This window comes from Malaclemys terrapin, chromosome 1, assembly GCF_027887155.1.
Source record: "Malaclemys terrapin pileata isolate rMalTer1 chromosome 1, rMalTer1.hap1, whole genome shotgun sequence".
In the NCBI taxonomy this organism is placed as follows: domain Eukaryota; kingdom Metazoa; phylum Chordata; order Testudines; family Emydidae; genus Malaclemys; species Malaclemys terrapin.
In genome coordinates this window covers 50193531-50213655 of record NC_071505.1, presented here as the reverse complement: position 1 = coordinate 50213655, position 20125 = coordinate 50193531, and the positions used below count along the sequence as shown (strand labels likewise).

General features: G+C 42.4%; 1 protein-coding gene across 5 annotated transcripts in view; it reads left to right on the top strand.

The window, feature by feature from the left end:
- ZNF277 (zinc finger protein 277) overlaps window positions 1-20125 on the top strand; it is a 79468-nt gene that overhangs the window by 44163 nt on the left and 15180 nt on the right. For 4 of the 5 annotated variants that reach the window (XR_008444532.1, XM_054024130.1, XM_054024148.1 and 1 more), the window contains 4 exons: window positions 1519-1607; window positions 2933-3015; window positions 17161-17252; window positions 18312-18422. Coding sequence is in view for 4 of the 5 variants with exons in the window: in XM_054024130.1 (XP_053880105.1) it covers window positions 1519-1607; window positions 2933-3015; window positions 17161-17252; window positions 18312-18422 (375 nt within the window). In the remaining variant the exon portion in view is untranslated. The remainder of the gene's footprint in view (window positions 1-1518; window positions 1608-2932; window positions 3016-17160; window positions 17253-18311; window positions 18423-20125) is intronic. The other variant, XM_054024138.1, reaches the window with a different exon arrangement.

Genomic DNA, 20125 nt, shown 5'->3' with positions numbered 1-20125 from the left:
CCCAAGCTTGCTGGAAACTAAGTGTTGTGTAGACAAGCCCTTGGATTGCTATATTTCCCTATGAATGCAGCCATAATTAACTGATTATAAGGCCAGAAGGAATCACTGTGATCCTCTAGTGCAGTGGTCCCCAAACTTTTCAGCATCGTGTCCCCCCCTTACCCCGTCTGTGATCTGCTCTCCCCCTGGGGACGGGGACAGGGATAAGGGGGCCGAGGCTGGGTCTGCAGCTAGAGGCAGGTCTGAGGCCGGGAGCAGGGCCAGGAACGGAGCCACAGCAAGGGGCCGAGGGTGGGACCAGGGCTGGGTGCAGAGCTGCTGCTGGGCTGTGGTCAGGAGCCAAGGCTGTGGGTGGGGATGGGCATGGGGCCGGGAGCCTGGATTGCAGCTGGGGGTGGGACCAGAGCGGAGCTGGGAGCGGAGCGGGGCTGGGTGGCACTTCCTCCCCACCACCCGTGGGGGCTGGCCTGGGCTCCGCTGCACCCCCCGAATCTTCCCACCCCACAGTTTGGGGACCTCTGCTCTAGTGTCTGATCGCTTGCATAATACCAGCTATAGAATTTCCCTGATTCAGTTTCTGTTTGAACTGGAGCATATTCTTTAGAAAAACATCCAATCTTGATTTTAAAATTGCCAGTAATGAAGAATCTACCATACCCTTGGTAAGTTGTTCCAGTGGTTAATTAGCCGCACTGTTAAAAACTTGAATTTGTCCAGCTTCAATTTCCAGCCATTGGATATTGTTATACCTTGTGTGCCCATTACCAAATATTTGGTCTAAAAGCATTCAAGTTTGTCAAGTTGATGCTTCCATCATGTCTTGTATTTTTGCATGTGTCTCAAATAACTCTGAGTCTTAACCTGTTCCAGAAAGAGTAAACACTGGAGTGCTGTTAATGCAATCTTGTAAGATGAACTTCTATCCTGATTTCTTGTTATGCAGCATCACTCTCCTTAGAACTTCAGAGTAGGAGAGGTTCACTGATTTAAAAACAAACATGAGAATATCTTCCTATTTTAAGGCCTGCTCCAAAATAAATGGAAAATGGAAATGGTAGAGGGATACCATATATAAGGATATCCCATCTATATCTAGTATTTTTGGAAATGTGTAAGTACTTCTTTTTAGTAAAAATGTAACCAAGTGATGGGTGTTTCTAGAGATGTGACCAACTCCCATTACTTATGTGAAGCTTGATCCAAAGCTCATTGAAACCAGTAGAAGTCTTTTTCGCTGACTTCAGTGAACTTTGGATCAGGCCTGTTTTTGCTGAAATCTGCTTCAGTGAAGCTGAATAACTTTCATGAACTGGAGAACAATATCACTTTATTAAAATATAGTCTCGCAATACATGGCAGCTCTACAGAACCAGCATTGGATAAGTAATTTTACATTTTAAAAAACCCTGAAATAAGAATTAAAAGGATGGGAGTAGGATACAGTGGACCAGTAGTTTAGGAAATACAGTATTTTATAGTAAAGATTCCTCCTTCACACACGCATACTTTTTTTTAAAGATACATTTTATATTGGAAGAAGAGATTCACCGAGCAGCCCATCACAGATTTCTGTAGTGTGATAAGAACCAATTCAGAAGCTCCAATAGGTAAGTGTGCCCTTATCTACACTGCTCATTTCCTTACCTGATACACTGTGGCCTGTACTACAGACTCAGTCCTTTAAAATGGTGAGCAATCGGGCACCAGTCCAGCAAAGTACTTTAGTATGTGCTTAACTTTAACCACATGTGTAAGCTCCTACTTATTCAGCTCAGCACTTCTGTGCATACTTAGGTCCACTGACTTCAGTGGGATTTAAACATGTTCTTAAATGCTCGGCTGACTAGGAATGAGCCTATGTACATGCTTGAGAGTTTTGCTGGATCTGGGCCAGGGTGCTCAGCAACTTCCGGGATCAAGCCCTGGAAGCAGCATTGCTCTGCAAAGGGAGCTCAGATACCAGCTGTGTGAATGGGAGGCACAGTTTTCACAGAGCTGCCCCAGTGTTCAGGGAAGCACACCCCCTGAACTACTTCAGCTCTGCACACCCTGTCTCTATGGCCAGCTCTTGTTCACAATTGGGTCATGGCCTCACTTCTTCTCCCACTCTGTGGGAAGTATTGCCACAGGAGGAACTATTCAGTGCACTAAGAGTGCCAAGACAGCAGTTGTGTCTGGCCTCTGCAAAAGATCATCTAAAGCTCCGGGATGAACACTGTGGTCGACAGCTCTGCTTCTCTGGCACCATGGAACATTCTGTCTGGGCAGGAGACACGTCATTCTCAGGGGCCAGTCCAAGGATGTTAGTTTCAGGGGGAGCTCATTCAACTAAGGACCATCACAAACCTCACCACCTTTATCTCCCAGTTCAGGTCAAACTTCTTCAGCCTTGTTTTCTCTAATATAAACTCATAGCAATGTGTATATAAAAATAAAACACTATTCTCACTCCCACCCCCACCCAACGCGCACACACACACAATTCTCCTTCTGGTGAGAGAAAGAAAGCGAGAGAGCTAACCACACATTGAAGATGTTCGTTGCATCATTAAATACACAACTAGAACATGTTCAGCTACAACAGTGACAAGGGCAATTTAAGAACCTATATACAACAGGGGGGGCACAAGAAAGTGCCAGAGCTATGCACATCCTGGCCTTCTATAAATCGACTGGTGGTGTAAATGGCTGCAAGTCCATTTATATTAATGAGATTTTACCTAGCTATGCCTGGCGTTGATCCACAAAGTAAAATAAAACTGTAGTTTTCTTAAAATGAAAATTACATTAATTTTTAAAATATTTAACTGAAACAGTCTAATTATATCTGAGGCTGGGGGGGGGGGGGAAAGGTTGAGCATGTTACAGTGCAGAATATATGCAAAACAGCTGCAAATGTCTCCTTTGCATTCATTTCCTAATCTCTTAACAGAGGAACAGGACAATTATTTTCTTTTATGTGATGTTTTACCAGAAGACAGATTACTAAGAGAACAGCTCCAGCAAAAGAGACTGGTAAGTAATTATTTTGAGGACTAAGTACCTTAAGAAACTGAAACAACATAGTATAAAATCAAATATGTACATTTATATGGAATTAGAGGAAGGCATTTTATGCTAAACTGCAGAGATAAATCTTGATTTTAGCTTGTTTCCCTGATAGCCAGTTTAAAAAAACAACAACAAAACACATTTTCTTGGAGTAGTTTTACCTGCAGGCTGTATGTCAGTGTTCCACTCCAGTGGGAAATATGCCCAGAGCAAAAAAAGAGTTGAATGTGCTGAATAACTTTTCCTCGCAAGAATGTGCCATGCATTAGCACAAATTTTCCTGTGTGTAGTAGTAATAATAATAATAATAATAATCAATAATATACCAATCCTGTGGTTTAAAAAATGGGAATACCAGAACGTCATTTTGAGGGCTTACAAAGGCCAAATCCTCTTGCTAGCCCCCCCACCCCACCCATTAGCTTTGGCTTGGCAGATGAGAGGGAAGCTGTATCTTTTCTTAGCCACTTTGCAGAGCTACATTAGCCCACTGATTAAAGAAGTGCTCTGTAGCCCAGTGCACCCCACTGTCACTTGAGAGCGCACTAGAGGATTGGGCTGCAGTGAATCCTCTGGGCCAATGGAATATGTGTATCCCTGGCACAGTACTCCAAATCCTCCTTTCCCTCCCCCACACACATTAGCTTCACTGCCAGGGGTTCTCCGTGCCTTCAGAGGAGGAAGCAGGAATTGCCCTAAAATGTGAAATCATCATTGCTGTGTACATCTTGTGGAAATGCTGTGATAGCACCAGTGGGTGGGTAGATGGGGAGGGAGAAACAGACAGTAAATCCATTGGTCCCTACCCTGCTCCTCTTCTGATCTGTCCCCAGAACCTGGGTACACTGAATTGTAAATTCTTTGGGGCAGGGTCCATGTCTTCCAGCGTGTGTTCACAGTGCTTACATACAGTAAGGTCCACTCCCAATCAGGGCCTTTGTGCGATACCACAATAAAAATAGCCCAGGGAGTCTGCAGAACAGAGCTGGGCTGTGCGTGGGGTTTGGGTTTTATTTGTGTCAGACCCACACCAGCTCATCTGCAATTACGGACTTCCTCGACTGCAGCCAGGAGTGCAGGATTTGGCCCAAAGCAAACATTGCATTTATCAAAGGTTAACCGTGAAGTTAAAAAAAAATATTTTAATGTTTGTGCCTTTTACTGCTGTTTTATGAAACTTAAAGAATCCATATTTTTTCTGCCCTTTTTTGAAGGTTAGAAATGTCAGATCCTGACTTTCCTCTTTTTATTGGAAAAATGAGGCTGAAACCTGAGCTGCAGCCACAGTTGAGGCTAAGAAAGTCACAGCTCAGGTTTCAGCAATAGAGGCTTCCAGTTTTTCACTTCCCTTTGCTGCAATCTGAGTGTTGATTTGCAAGTCAAACAGTTATTTTGCTTTGCGAAGCCCTCTGCCTCTGAACAAATCCAACAATTAAGGGTCAGCTGGCAAATAGGTTTGTGTGGAGTTCTACAAAAGAAAAGATACTAATATGTAGGGTTACCATACGTCCGGATTTTCCCGGACATGTCTGGCTTTTGGGGGCTCAAATCCCCGTCCGGGGGGAAATCCCCAAAAGCCGGGCATGTCCGGGAAATCAGGAGGGCTCTTTGGCCGGGGCCGCGGGGCCGGGGGCATGGTGCCGAGCCCGGCCGGGCGCGCGGTGCCGGGCCGGGGTCGCAGTGCCGGTCCGGGGTGGGCGCGGGGCCGGGCGGGGAGCCGGGGGTGCAGTGCCGGTCCGGGAGCCGGGGGGTCCGGGGGGTCCGCGAGGTCCGCGGGGCCGGGAGCCGGGGGGGGCCGGGGGCTCCGCTGGGCCGCGGGGTCCGCTGGGCCGGGAGGTCCGCGGGGCCGCGAGCCGGAGGGTCCGCTGGGCCGCGGGGTCCGCTGGGCCGGGAGGTCCACGGGGCCGCGAGCCGGAGGGGTCCGGGGGGCCGCGGGGTCCGCTGGGCCGGGGGGTCCGCTGGGCCGCGAGCCGGGGGGGTCCGGGGGGCCGGCAGTGCTGGGCGGGCCAGGGGTGGTGGGCCGGGGCCGGCACCCCAGGGCCCGAGCCGACCCAGGCTGGAGCCACCGGGGGGCCAGCCTGGGCCGCGCCTCCTCCCCCCACACCGCCCCTTACCTGCTACAGGCTTCCCGCGACTCAAATGTTCGCGGGAAGCAGGGGAGGGGGCGGAGACTTTGGGAGGGGGCGGAGTTGGGGCGGGGCGGGGCTGGGGGCGGGGCCGGGGCCCCTGGGGGGTGTCCTCCATTTGGAGGCACAAAATATGGTAACCCTACTAATATGGCTTCCGTTGATGTCCCTTGCTTCTGAATTCAAACCTTCTGTCTCCAGGGGTTTGGCCACAGTAGGATAAAAGTTGTTTTTGTTTTTAAGATATATTAGCTAATACATTTTATTTAACATGTTTTAAAACTCTAGTGTAGATAGGGCAAGTTGTATTGTGACACATCAGTTGGGCCATGAATCCTATGGGGGGTAAAATATCACTTTTTATTTTAATGTGATCTAAAAACCCGAAGTGGTTACTACTAGCAATACTTATTGTTCTTCACTCAGTATCTCAAGGATTGCCTCCAGCATTTCCTTGCTTTAGCCTGATCTCTCCTGATCCTTGCAATCACTAGGTCGTTAACAACACTGTCATGTCTTCCAAGACTCCACTTCCATTTTATAGCTATGCCACCTCTTTGGTGGTCACACCAAATCCTGCACTCCAGCCTTGCCCATGCTCATTCCTCACGTGGCACCCTCAAATGCCTCCTGCCACCCTGATACCTCTGCGAGCAGCTGGCATTTTAGAATCATAGAACTGGAAGGGACCTCGAGAGGTCATCTAGTCCAGGCCCCTGCACTCAAGGCAGAACTAAGTATTATCTAAACTGTCCCTGACAGGTGTTTGTCCAACCTGCTCTTAAAAATCCCCAGTGATGGAGATTCCACAACCTCCCTTGGCAATTTATTCCAGTGCTTAACCACCCTCACAGTTAGGAAGTTTTTCCTAATATCCAACCTAAACCTCCCTTGCTGCAATTTAAGCCCATTGCTTCTTGTCCTATTCTCAGAGGTTAAGAAGAACAACGTTTCTCCCTCCTCCTTGTAACAACCTTTTATGTACTTGAAAACTGTTATCATGTCCCCTCTCAGTCTTCTCTTCTCCAGACTAAACAAACCCAATCCCAATCTTCCAATCCCAATCTTCCCTCATAGGTCATGTTTTCTAGACCTTTTATTATTTTTGTCGCTCTTCTCTGGACTTTCTCCAATTTGTCCACATGTTTCCTGAAATGCGGTGCCCAGAGCTGGACACAATACTGCAGTTGAGGCCTAATCAGCGCAGAGTAGAGCGGAAGAATTACTTCTCATGTCTTGCTTACAATACTCCTGCTAATACATCCCAGAATGATGTTTGCTTTTTTTGCAACAGCGTTACCCTGTTGACTCATATTTAGCATGTGATCCACTATGACCCCCAGATCCCTTTCCGCAGTACTCCTTCCTCGGCAGTCATTTCCCATTTTGTATGTGTGCACCTGATTGTTCCTTCCTAAGTGGAGTACTTTGCATTTGTCCTTATTGAATTTCATCCTATTTACTTCAGATAATTTTTAATTTTAATCCTATCCTCCAAAGCACTTGTAACCCCACCCAGTTTGGTATCGTCCGCAAACTTTGTAAGTGTACTCTCTATGCCATTATCTAAATCACTGATGAAGATATTGAACAGAACTGGACCCAGAACCGACCCCTGTAGGACCCTACTCATTATGCCCTTCCAGCATGACTGTGAACCACTGATAACTACACTCTGGGAACGATTTTACAACCAGTTATGCACACACCTTATAGTAGCTCCATCTAGGTTGTATTTCCCTAGTTTGTTTATGAGAAGGTCATGCGAGACAGTATCAAAAGCCTTACTAAAATCAAGATATACCACATCTACTGCTTCCACCCTATCCACAAGGCTTGTTACCCTGTCAAAGAAAGCTGTCAGGTTGGTTTGACACGATTTGTTCTTGACAAATCTATGCTGTTACTTATCACCTCATTATCTTCTAGGTGTTCGCAAATTGATTTCTTAATTATTTGCTCCATTATCTTTCTGGGAACAGAAATTAAGATGACTGGTCTGTAATTTTCCGGGTTGTCCTAATTTCCCTTTTTATAGATAGGCACTATATTTGCCCTATTCCAGTCTTCTGGAATGTCTCCCATCTTCCATGACTTTTCAGAGATAATTGCTAATGGCTCAGATATCTCCTCAGTTAGCTCCTTGACTAGACTCAGTCTAGGATGCATTTCATCAGGCTCTCGTGATTTCAAGACAACTAACTTGTCTAAGTAATTTTTTACTTGTTCTTTCCCTATTTTAGACTCTGATCCTAACTCATTTTCACTGGCATTCACTATGTTAGATCGCCACCAATCTTCTTGGTGAAAACTGAAACAAAGAAGTCATTAAGCACCTCTGCCATTTCCACATTTTCTGTTATTGTCTTTCCCCTCTCACTGAGTAACGGGCCTACTCTGTCCTTGTCTTGATCCCTTGTGGCTCTTCTACTTGAAATGCATAATTGCAGTTTCCTTTTAAATTGGTGGCAAGTTGGGAATCATGTGGAAAAACTGGTAAGCTTGAGTGTTCAGAAGTCCCTCTGCCCTTCTCCCAGTAGTCTGCCAAATACTGTCTCCCTCCTTATGGAGTTTGGCTACTCTGGACATCAAACAAGCTATGAGGCTGACCTCTAATATGCTGGCAGATAGCCAGCTCCTCTCTGCCTCTCTTGACCCTCCTTAGCTATGTTTATGTGCTCAGCAACGATTTCTCTCAGCCAATCAAATTCCTCTGCTGTTTGCTTAGCATTCTCAAGCAGGTTTTTTTTCATGCCTGCTGTCATTAGTTAAGCAACTCCTGTTCTGGCTCACTTTGTGAAGTATGTTTGAAAACTTGCAGTTGACAACTTCTATGTATGGCTGTTTTTAAACTATTAGTAGAGAGTCCCAAATCTGAGAGTGGAGCTTCTCTTTCTTACACTCCTCATAAATGCTCAGGCCAATGCTCGCTTTCTATGACAGGGACTCTACAAATCTGAAGCTGATCTGATTTTGTTTGCCTGTAACATTGGTACAGATGGGTCTTAACTGATGATTTGAAGAAAAGGGGTGCTGTTTTGTGTACAGTTATTAGCAGGTTGTTTCAAGCTCATGGGACAGCATGGAGAATGGTGTGGATGTGGGGAAAAAGAGACATAGTGATTAGTAAGGAGGAGGGGGTTGGGCTGGATGCAGAGATTAGCATAGTTGTATGAGACAATGAAAGCTGAGATGTAGGCCAGAGACTGCAAGTTTGCATAGTGTTGTGAGGCTTTTTATATTTATAATTTTGAGCATTTTATATTACTTCCCATTGTAAGTAAGGGTGACAGAATATAAACTCTTCAGAGCAATCACTTTTATGCATTTTTATTGTGCCTAGCATAATGGGGCTCTGATGCTGACTTGGGTGTTTAAGTGCTATCAAGCTATCTATAACAACCACACAGTAGCTTTCTCCTCTGTGAGAAACATGGTATATTTAAACAAATGGACTTAAAAATAATTTCCCAGTAGGGAAGTGTCATGGCACTTTTTACAATAAGAACTTGTGCCATGACAACTAACTATATACTGTACACTTACCGATAGCTGTCCCGGTGTTGCAGGCTTCCAGAGTTCAATTGCCACTCGCTTGTCCAGTGTCAATGCACCTGGCATTCTAATGTGCCTGCACAGGAGGGCTGGGGCAGGCTCAGCACACAAATCCAGGAACGTGGCCTTTCGCATCCAAAAGTTCTGCAGCCGCTGCTTGTAATCCCAAATCCGCTTTATAGTGTGATCCCACTAATCAGCACTCCATTTTCAGGCCCAGCAGCTGCGATTCACTATGTGGAGCTGCTCCTTAATGCCAGGAGCAACCTGGCATTTTTATTCATTGTCCATTAGCATCCAGTCATTGTTGTCGAACATCTCCTCACATACCCGATTATAGTAGTGCTCGTTGAAGTTTTACAAATACAGAAGAATTGTACGTCCTATATTAGCAATGAGTAAAATAATGCTGAGGTCTGAAAGGTCCATGCTGCTGTCAGAGACATAGTAGAGACTGAAAAGTGGCTCCTGGAACTATGGGAATTTAAAAATGGCACGAAAATTACAAAATGGAACAAACACTATGGGATAGAGAATGTGGTATTCTGGGAACTTGACTCCTACTTTCCTGAAATCCCTGGGTGAATTGCTGGTAACCCACAAAGCTCTGCAAAAATGTCCCACAAGGCTTTGTGCTGGATGGCGGCATGGGGCTCACAGGCATATCTACCCATGGTGCGCTGCATTTTCCCTCAACACAGCCACTCATGGTGAACACTCACGGCACCCACCAAGCAGCCAAGAGTGCATACACCCAAGCAATATACAGAAGTTGGCAGCTTTCGCTGACAACTTACGTCAACCAAACTTTCAAAGTGGACATGGCCTCAGTCTAGAGAGAAACTGATTGAGGGGCCATATCTAGTTACATGTGGTGGGCTAGAACCTGCAAGCTTCAGAGCAATCTGGCCCCAATCCAAGAAAACTTTCATGCATATGCTTAACAATGAAACTGTTCATGCCTAAGTGTTTTGCTGGATCCGGGCCTATAACAGTAATAACACCTCTACTCTCTACGGGCTTTACAAAGGAGGATAAGTATCGTTATTTTATGAACTGGGAAACAAAAGAACAGAGTGGTCTTAATGGGGAAGAACCAAGAACAGCCTCCATTCCTTTACTGTAACCACAACTGTAGGAATTGGATAGTCTAGTGGATAGGATGCTGGACTGAGACTCAAAAAACAGTTGAATTCTTACTCTATTCACAAACTCCCTGTGTGACCCAGTCCCACTGAGTGTACCCTGTGCCTCAATTCCCCATCTGTAACAATGGGGATAAAATCCTTCCCTATCTCACAGAGAGGCTGTGAAGATAAAATCCATTAATGATTGTCGTTTGCTCAGACTCTATAATGATAAGGTCATTTACATTTTTAGACAGACCTTCTGTCCCCTATACCTAATGCTTGTCAAGATCTGTTTTTCAGAATTTCTGAAGCTCTTTCTTTAGAATTTTGAGGCTTTCAGTGCTATCCTCAAGAACGAAGAAGGATAGTATAAGACAACACATGTTTTTTATTAGTCTGAGCCTTCTGTCTTTTCTAATTCAACAATTCCTAGAGCTTTTGTTAAGGTCAGGTCTATTGCATCTGAGCTACATGGAAAAGTCATTCATTCATAGACCTGCTGTAAGCTGCTAGCCATATAAAAGCTATTTTAAGTGCTTCTGGGAGAAGCTGATAATTCATACCAAAACAATGCTGCCAAGAAGAGAAACACTTGCAATTTCTCAGACTCCCTTGGGAGACTGCAATTTTTATGCCAGAGACTCTGAACTTCTCACAACCTCAAATGGAGCATCATGAAAGAGTGACATTTTTCTAACCTCCAAGTTTCACATTTCTTCTCAGTGATCAAATTTCTTTTGTATTCCCAGTTTAATATACTGGGGCAGTTGAAGACTTTTGCCCTGGTCTCTGCAGTTACATGCTATTATCCTGATCCTTTCTGTTTAAATGGAAAGTGGACATTAGCTCATAATCTGGTTGAATTTTTCCATATTGGCAGATCAGCATTATAGAGAGCAATATGTAGTAGGAGCTTTAGGGAGGTTTTTCATAAAGACCAAGAAAAGAGGTAAGTGGAACTGAAAATGTTTATTGGCAACTTTTGAATACATTAGCTTCTTTGTTAAAGGTGATTTTTTAGATGTTCCATATCACTTGCATCTTCCTTTTACCTATAGCCTCCTTGTTTGTAGATGATGAGGAAAACATATCCAGGAATTTTCCTATGCATAGACTGAGAAGGTGAGGGCATAAAAGGCTTCTATCAAATTAAGTCACATTTCTACGGTCACCATTGTCTTATTTGTATGATGCTAATTCTCAAACGCCACACTCGGGATCAGTGCCTCATTGTGCTAGTCTCAGTATAAACACATAGTTCAAAGAGTTTGCTATCTAAAAGCATTTACTTTTGTCTGAAACTTTTTACATTTCTTACAAGCTACATGTAGGATTGCAGTCACAAAGAGATTAGAAAAAATTATTTGTCCAATTTAACATTGCATTTGATAGCACTTTGCGTGTATATCTGTTTGTCCTATAATTATTTACTCAGTTTCCCATGTTGTTTGTGTGGGTCTTTCCCTCAGCAACAGAGGAGAGAGGCAGTTTAAAAATCATAAAAAATGGCTGGGGGACTTGGGGATGTTATTTTTAACTCATATTTTGAAATTGACTAGATTGCAGATTGACATTGTCCCTTTAATACAACATATTGATGAAGAGGAAGGGGGACTCCATTAAAATCCATATGTTTGCCATTTGGCATGCGGGCTTGGCATTTATATTGTAAATTAATTGCCTGAAAATAATATTTCTGGTTTTGGCATCTTGGACTACCCATTTCTGTCTGTGCTTGAAATCTTTATTTATTCTTATTTGTTGTAGTTTTGTAACTTCCACTTATTTTGTAATCTGTTCTCTCCTGTTTTCCTCCAGTAACTTCGATTGCCCAAACATTCTTCATCACTGTGATATGATAGTGTACTGAAATTGTCTTGGAACATTCTTCTAAATTTCTAAAATATTTTGTTTACTTCTGTTTGTAGTACACATATTTAATTGCAGAAATATATATTTAAAGAGTTAGAATTATCTCAAAATTTAATGCAGTTGGTGAAATGAATTACAGCACCAATGCTTTTCCTCATAACCTGAGTTCAAACCTTGGCTTTTGTCACAAGTTTAAAAACAAAATAAAAAAGTCGTTCTTCATGCAGATCACAGAACTGCTACACAGTTTGGTACAATCACTATTCTCTATTCAGCAGAATCCCAGGACTGTAAAAACAGGGTGCATTGGCAGAGTTGTAGGGAAATCTTGCACAACTCCTTGTTCTCACTATACATGACTCAAGCCAATGCTATTAATCCCTCACCTTTGCAAGCACTAAGCGCATTTATCAGCTTTAAAAGTAACTTTCTAACAATGAATAATAAAAGAAAATGATAAAGTGAATACTTTGTTTGGATGATTTGAATGAGATTTTTAAAAACTCCATGGAGTGAAATATCAGAACAGTGATGCTGTATTAATGGCTATATCTCACATCTTCAAATAATGCCTTTGAGCTGCCAAACATACCTATATAGGGGAAAACAAGAGATTTGTGCTGCAGAATAGTAAGTATGTTATCTTGTGAAGGAGATAGAAAAAGGAGCTTTATGTGAGGTGGGAATCGTGAGTTATCCAGCTAACCATCAAATATTGCATAACAGTGTCTTCCTGGTAGTACAGTACAGTTAGGAAAATATCTAGGAAATTAATTCTGTTTTGTTTTTTTTAAACTAAAATCTTTTATTTAATAATTTATTTAAAACATTTAAAATGAACATGGCATCTTTCATTCTAACAAAGTCCAAATGGTATGTTTTAAAAGTTCTATAGTGCTAGTAGCCAGACATCATGGGGCACGACATTGGGTGGAGGACCATGTTGGCCATGGATATCAGTGTGAATCCTATGAAATGTGCTATGGGACATTTTATGTCCATGCAAAGCAGACTGACCTTTTCATTTCATATATTCTCCTCTGAAGGACCCCCACCATTTATATTGTACTGTACTCCATTTATTTTCCTGAGGAGTCAGCACTGATGGGATGTAAACTGGTGGTTTTAGGGAGTCTGGTGGAAGGCATTTCACATCTGATGCTTAGACCTCCAGGTCATCTCTATCCTTCTCCATACCCTTCCTGTTTGAAGTAGTCATTATTAAGCATGGTTTTAATTTTGAAAGATATTATAACCCAATGGTGTGATGTGGTGAATGCTTTTCATTTTGCAACTTTTAGATGTGACGGAATCTTAAGCCGAGGTTGCTGATACGTACTATCTGCAACCTCTGAGAGGCTTGGTTGGCTGGAAGTAAGAAGACACTATTGTCCCAGTTTCTAAGCAGTCAAAAAGAGTTTGGAATTCTTGAGTGGGTTTCTTCTTATTGGCAGTAAAATGTTTAAGCTCCATATGTGTTTTGGATCCTGACAGTCATTCGTGCTCGCGCTCTCTCTCTGTGCCTCATTCCAACAGTTGAAATTGGCTGTAAGACACTTCTGACCAGTCCCCGAGGAGATGGAGACAGGGTGTTTTCAGTGCGGCTCTGGACTTCGAATGTGTTTCACCTGTTGGGCCAATAACACTGGTCTACAATTTGTGAGAAGTCGTCTGCTTCAGAGATAAAATGTGCTATTTATTATGTATTTTGATGTGCTGAATTCACATATGACAATTAAAAAAACTGAATGGCTACTGTTTCTAAGATATTTAAGTTTTTACATTTTATGTCTATGTATATTGTGTAGATAGTAGAGTTTTAATCATAAATTGGAAACCTAGGTCTTTTCATGTGTTTATGGTTGCTTTACATGATCATATTTCACCTCTACTGTTTATGTAACACTTTAAAAGTCAGCAAAAGGGTTATATAAATAAAATTTATTATGAAACAAAAGGCAAAAAAATATTATGTACATAGTTTAGTCCTATTCAGTGTCTACTCAGCGCTTCTTGGCTTGTCTTTTGTATTCATTAAATAGAGCATCTCTTGTCACTGTCCAGCAATAGTCTGCAAGCATTGATGGGCTCCATTTGCCCTGATAGCGTTTCTCCATTGTTGCAATGTCCTGGTGAAATCGCTCGCCGTGCTCGTCACTCACTGCTCCGCAGTTCAGTGGAAAAAAATCTAGATGAGAGTGCAAAAAATGTATCTTTAGTGACATGTTGCAATCAAGGCTTTTGTATGCCTTGAGGAGGTTTTCCACCAACAACCTGTAGTTGTCTGCCTTGTTGTTTCCAAGAAAATTTATTGCCACTAACTGGAAGGCTTTCCACGCCGTCTTTTCCTTGCCACGCAGTGCATGGTCAAATGCATCATCTCGAAGAAGTTCACGAATCTGAGGACCAACAAAGACACCTTCCTTTATCTTAGCTTCACTTAACCTTGGAAATTTTCCACGGAGGTACTTGAAAGCTGCTTGTGTTTTGTCAATGGCCTTGACAAAGTTCTTCATCAGACTCAGCTTGATGTGTAAGGGTGGTAACAAAATCTTCCTTGATTCAACAAGTAGTGGATGCTGAACACTTTTCCTCCCAGGCTCCAATAACTGTCGGAGTGGCCAGTCTTTCTTGATGTAGTGGGAATCTCTTGCACGACTATCCCATTCGCAGAGAAAACAGCAGTACTTTGTGTATCTAGTCTGCAGATCAAGCAAGAGAGCAACAACCTTCAAATCGCCACAAAACTGCCACTGATGTTGGTCATAGTTTATGCACCTCAAAAGTTGCTTCATGTTGTCATAGGTTTCCTTCATATGGACTGCATGACCAACTGAAATGAATGGCAAAACATTGCCATTATGCAGTAAAACAGCTTTAAGACTCGTCTTCAATGAATCAATGAACAGTCTCTCCACTCATCTGGATTGTGAACGATGTTGAGGGCTGCCATCGCACCATCGATGATGTTGCAGGCTACAAGATCACCTTCCATGAAGAAGAATGGGACAAGATCCTTTTGGCGGTCACGGAACATGGAAACCCTAACATCACCTGCCAGGAGAGTCCACTGCTGTAGTCTGGAGCCCAACAGCTCTGCCTTACTCTTGGGTAGTTCCAAATCCCTGACAAGGTCATTCAGTTCACCTTGTGTTATAAGGTGTGGTTCAGAGGAGGAGGATGGGAGAAAATGTGGGTCCTGTGACATTGATGGTTCAGGACCAGAAGTTTCATCCTCTTCCTCTTCCTCGTCTGACTCAAGTGAGAATGATTCTGGTGCATCAGGAACCGGCAGTCCTTCTCCGTGGGGTACTGGGCGTATAGCTGATGGAATGTTCGGATAATGCACAGTCCACTTTTTCTTCTTTGACACACCTTTCCCAACTGGAGGCACCATGCAGAAGTAACAATTGCTGGTATGATCTGTTGGCTCTCTCCAAATCATTGGCACTGCAAAAGGCATAGATTTTCTTTTCCTGTTCAACTTTCCTCCCTGTTGGGGGAGGGATAGCTCAGTGGTTTGAGCATTGGCCTGCTAAACCCAGGGTTGTGAATTCAATCCTTGAGGGGGCCATTTAGGGATCTGGGGCAAAAATCTGTCTGGGGATTGTTCCTGCTTTGAGCAGGGGGTTGGACTAGATGACCTCCTGAGGTCCCTTCCAACCCTGATATTCTATGATTAACCACTGGCGAAGATTTGTTGCACAAGTGTTGCAGCATATGTGTGGGGCCCACCTCTTGTCCTGATCTCCAATTTTGCAGCCAAAATGAAGGTGATAGGCTTTCTTAACCATAGTGGTTATACTGTGCTTTTGTGATGCAAAAGTCATTTCGCCACAAACATAGCAGAAGTTATCTGCACTGTTCACACAAGTACGAGGCATCTCTGCTCACTTTGGCTAAACAGAAATGTGTCCCTTTGCAAAATCAAACACTGACAAATAAGAGAGCACGACACTGTATGATTTCTAGAGCTGATATAGGGCAATTTGTTCAGCAGAGTGATGTAAGCTTCGTTATGATTGCATCATCCATGACTTCTAGGAATAACATGATGCAATTCATATCATGTATGACGCAATTCCAGCTTCAGATTGCATCATTCATTGTTTTGCCTAAAAAGCAAGAACTGTCCAAATCCAGTCATAGATTTATTCATAGATCCAGTCAAAGATGTATTTTAGTCATTTCTGGTTTAAATTGAGATCCCTTCCCTTTATAACTCACTTATCCTCCGCCATTCCCAAGTCAAGGGTCGTATATACTGACCCAATAGCATATCTTGAAAACTAGAGCCAGTCAACAATTTTAAGCATCATTTTCGTTCTCAGTGACCCAGAATTAGTAAAGTTTGACTACATTTATTTCAGAAGCATTTTGGCTGTAGAGCAGTGTAATGTCTGAGTTTGTTGGCTTCCAGGATATGTGGCAAGACCTTAATATTTTCCCCTGGCTTAATTCTGAGAAAGTGGTTTGAATACACTGAGTTACTTTGCATTGTCAAGTCACAGTCCCTGCAGTCTCCAGAGAGTAGAGCTGGCTCTCCACAGAGAGGAAGCATTCTAAAGAATGCAGCAGCTCCACTCTGCACAGAGAATGAGAACCTTGCCAATACATCATTTGGGCTGAGAAAAAGGATAAGAAATTTTAGCCCAAAGGTTACATTTTCCAGAAATTGACAAACTTTATGGTCCTGAGATGCATAGAATGGAAGTGCCTCCTCAGGGCTAACTACTGTATTGCTATTGAAACAATATAACAATTCTCTTCAGGCACAGTATTATTTGTTATAAGGTTTTTGTTGTTGTTTTTCTGCTAGCAAAGTTCTGTGAGCGCAGTGTTCTGAAATTTCTAGCCTGTCACTCTAAATCAGATGAGGCTAATGGCAAGGATGGTCAAGCTTCACTTTTCCATTGTGTTCCTTTATCCCCATAACTACTAGTAGGAACTCAGACTACTTTTATGATATCTGTTTGTATTAAAAATGTCCTCACCTTGTCTGTGCTTATGTTAGGACATTGAGGATAAAATTTAAATTAAGCATAAACATATACAACGCCATTGCACCTATTTACACCAGGTCTAAATTTGGGCCTTAAGGTAAATCCAGTTAATATGTTCCATCCTTGATAGATCATTTAACCAGCTGAGGGAAAAAAATCTCCTTGTCAGTGGTATTTCTTTCCATCTAATCTGTACTGGATTATTTGAGTTTCAGAGCTTCTCTGGATTGTACACTACCATTATGTATGCTGTTGAAATCTTTCTGACTTTCAAGATTCAGCTGCATATTCTCATTATTGTGCATTAGTGATTAAGATATGACATGATACAGTAGTCCAAAAAATAACATTTCTTAGCTAGACTTTATTTATTTATTTATTTATTTAAGATTGAGTGTTCAAATACTTTTTCTATTTACGCAGAGAGAAATTCTGGAGCAACAACAGCGTGAAAGAAATGATACAAGCTTTCATAGCATATGTATGTTTTGCGATAAAGAATTCACAGGAAACAGGTTTGTAGTTTGAGCATATTTACTATTTTTTTCCTATTAATTAACTGTTCATTGACCCTGTCTTTTATTCGCTGTTTTTAAAATATCCTGAAGCCAGCTCAGTGGGCACTGGAACTAGGGAAGGATTCTGATGTGATTCTTGGAACCAGACTTCTGCATCCTATACTGTAAAGAGATGGAAGTGTTGTTTAGTCTAGGGATTGGGAGTCTGTGAAACCATCTTACACCACATCTGACAAGCTATAGATCAGTATTTGAAGGGATTTTCATCTAATAATCCTCAGATGGAAGTTGAAAGTCATTTTGTCTAGCTGCATGGGAATATATAAAAGAAGGAAATATGAATCATCATATGAATAAATGTATGTAGAATGTGGAACTGCTAATGAAAGGTGGAAGGACTTTAACAAGTCCTCTGCATGAAATTTAAAAATTAAATGGAAATCCTCCCTAAATATTTTGAAAAGATGGTGATTAAAAATAAATACAGCTGACCTTTCAAGGAAGTTTTCTAATTGGGAGCATCTTGATTAATTTCTTCCATTCCAAAGACGTAGTGCCTGGTTCTGATTTACACCAAGGCCCCATTACATCACAATGAATTTTTGAGTGCATTACAGAAGACACTTGAGAAGGATATAGTATTTTTGAAAATATAGCCTTAATTTTTTTGTTAGATAACCAGCAGAGAGCAAGCTGAGAAATGACCTCTTATTATGTTTCTCAAAACACCTGTACGCATTAGTAGATGAACTGTAATAATAATGTGGGTCAAAAATAAAATTGTGTTGTAATTTTCAGTTAGTGGCTCAGATTTCATGCATGTGGACTAAGTAATTGAAGTGTTACTGAAACATGCAGTAGGGCTGAAGTTAAAATTTTCTACTTCAGGAAGTCAAACTAATTCCATCCCTACCAGCAACAGAAACGTTGTTATTGCTGCTTATTTGATGCTGGCTTGTCTATATTTTAATGCAATTAGCATATGGTAAAGCACTAACTCAATAATTCTCACATGCTTACACAAATATTTCCAATGTTCTTTAATATCTTTTTTAGGTCTGTTCTTTTCAATCACATGGCAAGAGATCATGCTTTTAATGTTGGGCTGCCTGATAACATTGTAAATTGTAATGAATTTTTGGCTGCATTACAGAAGAAACTTGACAAGTATGTAATCTTTTAGAAAAAATAGCCTTAAATCATTTTACTGTTAGTTTTGGAAGCAATTTGGGCTAAAATGTAATTGTGCATTCAGGAGGATTTAAAAAAAATAGGATATTGCTCTCTCACGTATACTGTTTTCTTTTCAAATTTCATTCTGGCTATTTCATAATTTCTTGTATTATATACATTGATTTAAATGATGGATTAAAGGTGTGATCTTTCAACCCTTATGCACACAGAGCTCACCTTGACTTCAGTGAGATCTGTGGACAGTAAGGGCTACAGTATCAGAGCCTACGTGCATTCATAGATCCCAAGACCAGAGGAGACCATTGTGATCATCTAGTCCAGTGGTTCTCAAACTGTGGGTTGGGACCCCAAAGTGGGTCATGACCCAATTTTAATGGGGTCGTCAGGGCCAGCATTAAACTTGCTGGGACCTGGGGCTGAAGCCCGAGCTCCACCCCTACCCAGGGTGGTGGGGCTCAGGCTCCGGCCCCTTCTCCCCCTCCATCTGAAGCAGCAGGTCTTGGGCTGTGCCCCCACTCCCATGTAGTAACTTTATTGTCAGAAGGGGGTCGTAGTGCAATGAAGTTGGAGAACCCCATATCTAGTCTGACCTTCAGTATAACATGGGCCATAGAACTTTCCCAAAATAATTCCAAGAGCAGAGCTTTTAGAAAAATATCCAATCTTGATTTAAAAGTTGACAGTGATACAGGTGAATTGCAAGGGCTCCTCTTTTTTTCTCCTGAGAGGGATCCAAGGGCAATAGGCACAGATGCTGTCTCCTGGAGGTGGCCTCCTTTTTCCCTGCTAACCAGAACTATCCAGAAGGTCAGGGAGAGGGCACGGGTAGTATGGATGGCTCTGTACTGGCTGAGGGGGCCAAGTTCTTTATCTCCTCAACATGGCTCACTCCAACCCCATTGTCCTGCCCTCCCACCCGGCAGTGGAGTACATGAGCCCAGCTGCCACACAGGCCAGGCAGCTCATCCCCCACCCCCCTTCCCTCTTCCCAGAAGAATCTGAGGCAGGAGAGCGCTAAAGAGACCTCAAAAAGGGGACTTGGGGGAAGTCATCAAGGGGCAGGACCTTTTCTCTCAGGGACCAATTTGTCACCCAGAGACAGAGCATCTAAAACAAACTGCCTGGTTTTGAATGATAATATCACATGAGAGGAAGGATTCTCAGAAGGTATAACCTCCACTTTGCGGGCATCTAGAAAATCTTCCACAAATTCTTCCCATTCCAGAACTTGGTGGAAGTTCAAGCTGTGGTGCAGGAATCATAGCTTCTCTCCTTTGCCATCTTGGAATTCTTGGGTATAAAATTCTGCTCTGCAGTAGGAATTGATAGTTTACAGCAACAATGCTTAGAAACAGTGACTGACCAGTCTGGTTCTGCCTATGTAGCTGCATGCAGGCTGAGAGCCCATTGGTTAACAAATCTGTCAGTCCTGTAACTTGCAGAGGGGAAATTTTTGGTAAATAAAAATAAATAAATAACATCCTTTTATTTTTTGTTTGTATTTTAATAGCTTCTTAGCTTGTCATCTGGGTGTGTTTGGTTGACTATGCCATGGTCTGACTGTCCTGCACCACTTTTAAGATGCTTCCAGATAAATTCTTGAATATCTCTTTCATTTAGCTTGCTCTCACATTCTTAGGATTAATCTTACTGTATCTCTCTTCAGTTTAATTAAA